This window comes from Macadamia integrifolia, chromosome 12 (assembly GCF_013358625.1).
Source record: "Macadamia integrifolia cultivar HAES 741 chromosome 12, SCU_Mint_v3, whole genome shotgun sequence".
In the NCBI taxonomy this organism is placed as follows: domain Eukaryota; kingdom Viridiplantae; phylum Streptophyta; class Magnoliopsida; order Proteales; family Proteaceae; genus Macadamia; species Macadamia integrifolia.
The window spans coordinates 31,374,119-31,380,763 of NC_056568.1; the positions used below are offsets into that span (position 1 = coordinate 31,374,119).

At 37.5% G+C, this 6,645-nt stretch overlaps 1 protein-coding gene across 1 annotated transcript; it reads left to right on the forward strand.

Moving 5' to 3' along the window:
• Positions 1-5,314: 5,314 nt before the first annotated feature.
• LOC122057202 (ubiquitin-40S ribosomal protein S27a) lies at positions 5,315-6,037 on the forward strand. Its single transcript, XM_042619227.1, has one exon. The coding sequence runs from the start codon at positions 5,381-5,383 to the stop codon at positions 5,849-5,851; it is 471 nt and encodes a 156-aa protein (XP_042475161.1). The 5' UTR covers positions 5,315-5,380; the 3' UTR covers positions 5,852-6,037.
• The last annotated feature ends 608 nt before the right edge of the window (positions 6,038-6,645 follow it).

The following is a 6,645-nucleotide window of genomic DNA, read 5'->3' on the forward strand; positions in this document are numbered from 1 at the left end:
GACCCCCCTCTCAAAATCACAAAAAAAAAAAAAAGTAAATAAGAAGCCATTGAAGACGATTCAACGAATGGGTGTTACCTGCAGAGTATGGGCACCAAATCGCAAGAACTTGAAGGGCTCCTCACAATTTTCAAAGGGCGATTCAGCGACCAGTTGCTTCCTTCTCCTTCTCCTTCAAACTGCTTCAATCTCACTTAGGGTTCGTCATGATTTTCAAAGGGCGATTCTTCATCAGTTGCTTCCTTCTCCTTCTCCTTCTCCTTCTCCTTCAAGCGGCTTCAAGCAGTCTTGAGAAAACCGCAATTTAGGGCTCCGCTCCGCTCACTCACGATTTTCAGAGGATGAGGGTGCGGGTGGGAAAGAAAGGGGTAGATTAAAAGCCATCAACGGGTCCCACGGATCATCCTTCACCGCTCCCCGTCGTCGGTTACGCAGGAGGAGATCGTTGCTTCCTCGTCGTCGGTTACGCAGGGGGAGAAGAGATCTCGGTGAACTGGGGAACCGTCGTCTTCAACGGTTGTACAGGGATATTCTCTGTCGATTTTTAAAATGGTCGGATTGTCGAACCATTGTTCCGCTTTTTTGTTTCGAGAAACAAGCGAAACAAGTAAAACTTGTTTCGTCATTTATGTTTCTTGAAGCATAAATTGTTATAAATTTCAATTTATGCTTCAAGAAACAAGTAGAACACAACACGTTTACCAAACGGTATTTATGCCGTTTCTGTGTTTCTGAGAACAGAAAAATACAGAAACATGTTTCTGGTTACGTTATCAAACGGGCCCTTTGGGTTGCGCATGGCCTGACGTATGATAATTGTATTTTAATTCTTTTTTTTTTTTTTTTTTTAAATTTTAATTTCACCCTTCAAGTGAAGGTGTCAATTGATTCGGTTCATCTAAACCCTATTAAACTCCATAATCATATACATTTGTTGAACTCTGTGAAATTACCCACTAGTAGTTTCTTTCGTTGAGATGGGTACATTGTTTTTGAAAAGATGCTAGATTTGATATTGTGGGACTGTATCTACATTGTAATTAGGGTTTTAAGAATTAATATTGAATATTGATGAATCTGAATAAGTAATGATCGACATCGATGTCATAACCAGATTAGCGATATGGTAAATACAGAGGGTAAAACGATCAAAATATGAACCCTCAAATAAGCTTTTGATGCCTTATGGCTCCTTGAGATGCTGGCTCCGATCATGGAAGCTTATGATTGAATCCTTTTCTATAGAAAGAGTGAGTGAGCCCAACCCCTGGCAATATGTTGGAAGGGCTATTACGTCACCCTATGGAATAAAGCATCAACATGGACGAAAGCAGAAGGAATCCAAGTGCTAGATGGAAAGATTCTCATTGGCAGAATCCGTGTGTGGGAATAGATGGGGAAGGTCGAAAGCGGATCAGGAAGCCCTCGCCCGCTGTGCTCTTTATCAACAATGTATTCATTCATTGAATAATCCGGTGGATGCGGTGAATTGAAAAAGCTCCAACGAGATCGCTACACAAGTCACCGCTCTACTCCTAGGAATGAGGATAAAATGTCCAATACAGCTTATACGGACCAATACATATTGGTATCGCATCAAAAGAGGATGTTACAAAACCTATAATTCTATTTCTCCCACCATGTTACTCCACTTAAACTCAATTACTTATCAAGGAGCATGTCACTGACAATCCAAGGGGTGGCACCAGAACCTTAGCGGCTGAACTAGGTGAAGGTAATTTTCTTTTTATTCCTAGGGAGTCAAACTTTCTTGTTGACTCTGTAATTTGGAAGGCCTTGTCGAATGTGTATAGGATAGTTTAGTTGCTTTGCTCTCTGTGGTTGAGAGACCTTTGTAATCTTTCTCCCACAAGTTCCTCACCTTCTAATGAATAGGTTTTATCGAAAAAAAATAAAAAATAAAAATAAAATCAAATTGATTGGATTCGGTTTGATGTAATAAAACTAACTGATTTAAGTTTATACATATTGTATCTTGAACCAAGCCAATTGACAGTCTTACCCCTTACCGAGTGAGTCAATTGTGACCAATACCATAATCTCCTCGAGCTTTGTTACCTATCGACACTACCCTTGGAGTCCCAACCGGGAGAATTTTCCTTCAAAAGAAAATATTTAATAAATAATCAAAGGTTTTGTTATTTATAGACACTAGCTTTGGAGTCCAATCCAATATAAATCTTCTCTCAAAGAAAATATTTATTAAATAATCAATGTCTTGTTACCTATGGACACTACCTTGGAGTTACTTCCAGGAGAAACTTTCTTTAAAAGGGTAATGTTTATTAAATAATCAAGATCTAATATATATAATATATTTACAAAAAACAAAAAAACAAAAAAACAAAAAAACAAAACAAAACAAAACAAAACAGCAATTCAATTAGGTCTATCCCTTTGATATTTGCCATGACTTTCTTAAGTCGGTTTTTGTAATTGCATGGGAAAGGGATCTTAGTTTGTCCAACAAATTTCAACTCCATTAGTCCATTCAAATTTTATTGGTTAAAAAAAACATTAGATAATATTAATTTTTAAAAATTTTGATTAGTTGTTAAGATGCCACATATTTTACCATATATTATAATAAATTCATCAACAATTTTTATTGGATAAACAGAGATATATTTATTAGAACTGGTAGGTACATGGGTGACAGATTACAAAGGTCCAAAAATCATGAAGTGGAATTTGATCAAACAATCTCACACGAAAGCAATCGAGTCTTCTTGGTTAAAGAACTCAACATGGTTGGAGTATCTAGAGATGTATAAGAATTGACATGATGAAAACTGTGTAGACTTATATTTGATTATGTTATCATAGGTTGAACACTGACATGGGGGGTAGTTGTGGATAAGATACATGATATAAGTTGTTGACAATTGCATTCGATAATGATAATTTACATTGGACCGTGGATAATGAGGTGATAAGTTTTTCATATCTTTAATATTTTATAATTGGGAGAGGATTTTATGAGCAAGTGACATGAAGGATGCACACCAATAAGATGTGATAAAACATAATTATACATGAAGGGTAACAAGGTTATTTCATAAGAGCTAGCACCCACTTTGGTGCTCAAAAAACTTTTCCTTTTGTATAATTAGCTTCATCACCCTCACATTGTGATCAACCTAATGGCCTGAATCATCATTTTTTTTTTCTGGAGGGTGTAGGAATAAGAATTTGATGCTTCATACACAAAATAAAAAGACTCGAATTCAGCATGGGATTGGTCTCCATGAATTCCAATTTTAAATTGTTCCAGAATCAATTCAGAATTTGCTTGATTTTTCTAGATTCAGCTAAACTTGATCAGACTCAGTATGCATATAATTAGGATTGATCATAATTGGCCTTAGTATCCTTCTCGGTCCCTGCTACTTGATTTAACCACGAAAATTTTATCAACAAAGATCTTTGACTCTTTTTCTACTAATGATGGCTCTTTGTTTCAATGATGTTATTTTGATTATTACTTTGACTTATTATTTTACCTCATCTTAGGATCGGGCTCTTCTGTAGAACTATAGGGCATGTAGAACACATCCAAATACTAGGAATGCTCAAACATGCAGCCCAAGGCGTTTTTGATCGTTGGATGTGAACTACAGGGTGTATAGTGCTATGGACGATCTCAATCCCTCATCTTACCTCCCTTTACTTCTTTTTGATACTTTCTTTTATTCTTATGCCTACTACTATCTTAGACTTGAACGGATTCATGTAGAGACACCACTAAGTTGGGATAAGGGTATGATTGGTGTTTATGGCTTTTATTTCAATCATCCACCATTGTCTTTGATCTATCCAATCTTAAGTTGAATGTGGTAAGTGTCGAAACTTAGCAACTCCATTAACAACCTGATCTGGTGAGTCATAAAACAATTTCAAGAACTCCACACCAATTTCAGTGATCGGATGTAGAAAATTCAACGCACTCTCCTATTGTTTTGGTTAACAATGAATTATTCATTATCTCTTGAATAACACATGAACTCAGTAATAAATGGAGATTTAATCTATGGAGTGGATACAGGCCAATCTATACTATACGCATAGAGCCCTCCAAGCCAGATGATTCCATGCACTGTCCTTTAGTTTTAGAAAAGATCTATTTAGATTGTACCTCGACATAGAAAGAATTTTGAAATTTATTTCTCCTTAAAACTTGAGTTCCATCTGATGTGCCATGTAACAAAATATTCAGGTGCGATTGACAAGGCTCTCAACATGAGTTGTTCAAAAAGAATTCACCTAGAATTTTTAGGTATAGAGTTCTCTGAGCAAGCGGCAAAAAGAAGTAAACTTATGAGTGTAGCAAAATGGTTTCGTAAATAGGAAGGCAATGAGGTCATTTCATCTAAAAATGAAAGAGATAGGAAAAGAGAGTGCTATCATACCCTACCTTGGTGGCTCAGGTGCTTTTTTCCAAGTTTTAAAATTTAAGCATAAAACAAGAGTGTTCTTTGCCCAAACAATATAGAGGAACACACCAGTGATGCGCGACAAAACAAAATTACACATTAGAGGACAAAAAGGTCATTTCATGTGAAAAGCAGACAGATAGACACAAATGTCTTTGGGTACTCTACCCCAACGTTTCAGGGATTTTTTCTCAATATAAAAAGATGGGAGAGTGTCCTCTGAACAAGCAGGGTACTCTACACCCTCTCACATTTGTTTTTTTAAGGGAAAGTGTTTTTTGTCTGGGAGCGCCCTCTACGTATAGAGACAAGGTTGTGCAAAACTAAGAGGAGCACAATGGTCATTTTGGTGCCCCTATATTTGTTGTTCAGGGACCACTCCCATACACTATAAATATATATATATATATATATATATAGTACATGTGAGAAGGGGTAGTTTATGCCTTAGGCTTAGAGATCCTTTTCCAGAAAAAAAGATTGAGGGGTGAGGTGGGTTTGGTTTTGATATAACAGTGGGTATATATATATATATATAATATAGTAGATGTGAGAAGGGGTAGTGTATGCCTTAGGCTTAGAGATCCTTTTCCAGAAAAAAAGATTGAGGGGTGGGGTGCGTTTGGTTTTGATATATCAGTGGGCTATGATTTTGCAATTTCTGGGCCTGTATTGTTGTGGACCTATGGATCTTACCCATGGTGGACGCCGCAGGCTCACGGTGCGGCACACAAACGAGAATGAATGTGGGAAAGTCGTCCATAAGGGCTATTTCGTCAATTGGTTAATGTAATAGAATATTTTTGTAATTTCGCAGCCCATTTCGAAAACCCTAAAGCCAACTATAATAACCCATCTTTCTCAATCAGAAGAGTAAAGGAGGAGGCAGGGGGACGAGAGTCTGAAACCCTAGATTGGCAGCAAAAATGCAGATTTTCGTCAAAACCCTAACAGGGAAGACTATCACCCTCGAGGTGGAGTCTTCTGATACGATCGATAATGTGAAGGCCAAGATCCAAGACAAAGAGGGCATCCCTCCCGATCAGCAGCGACTCATCTTCGCTGGGAAGCAGCTCGAGGACGGAAGAACCCTAGCAGATTACAACATCCAGAAGGAGTCGACCCTTCACTTGGTTCTCCGTCTCAGAGGAGGAGCTAAAAAGCGAAAGAAGAAGACCTACACCAAGCCAAAGAAGATCAAGCACAAGAAGAAGAAGGTTAAGCTTGCTGTGCTTCAATTCTACAAGGTAGATGATTCGGGAAAGGTTCAGAGGCTCAGGAAGGAGTGCCCCAATGCTGAGTGTGGCGCCGGGACTTTCATGGCCAACCATTTCGATCGTCACTACTGTGGTAAATGTGGACTTACCTACGTCTATCAGAAGGCTGGAGGTGAGTGAGCGAGAAGAGATGTCGTCGCTGCGGGGCGGGGGGGACTGTCAGATTAATTTTGTTGTTATTGACTTTGATCTATAGACTGCGTTAGTTTTCTTCAGAATATTGAGGATTCTGTGAACATCGTTATTGTCTTTTGTATTTTTTTTTCTGAGATGGCAGATTATAATGGTAGGTTTACTTATTTTTAATACCCAATTGCATTTGGTGAGGTTGATCTTTTTCGTTGAATTCCTTTTTAGTATCATAAGCTTTACACGTTCCAATGCCCTTTTCAATTTTATTGATATACTTGATTATTATTTTGGTAGTTCTGATTTGAATATGCTGCTAATTATGGGATGAACTAATTGTAGGCTTTATATTTGATCGAAGTGAAGTGTTTCATTGTTTCATATTAAAATGGGGTTGATTTACTATTTGGGATTTCATTGGATTATTGCTTGCTTCTTTCTGCTTTGTATCGTATGCGCTACATGTTTCATGAATCATGATATGTTGGTAATCCCTGCATTGTAGGACATATTTCTGATCAATAAATTCAGCTGTTGAGAAATGATAGACTGCTATGCTTGGAAAGTGTAGAATACAAGGATAATTTTTCTATGAACTTCCCTTCTTGTGGTGAGGATTGGTTTTCTTTTTGTGGCTTCTGATTTTTGTTGGGTTCAAGTCCATCTTCTTTGAGAATGGTGTGAGCTGCCATTTGTTGGTTGATTTGTTTTAATAGAAACAATTGGCCTCTTTTGAATATTTGAAGCAACTTGGTGGAATAGTGAGAGATAACTTTTCCCTTATT

What these genes read in the sequence shown, in the direction of transcription:
- LOC122057202 (XM_042619227.1), top strand. Translation starts at nt 5,381, where the DNA reads ATGCAGATTTTCGTCAAAACCCTAACAGGGAAGACTATCACCCTCGAG.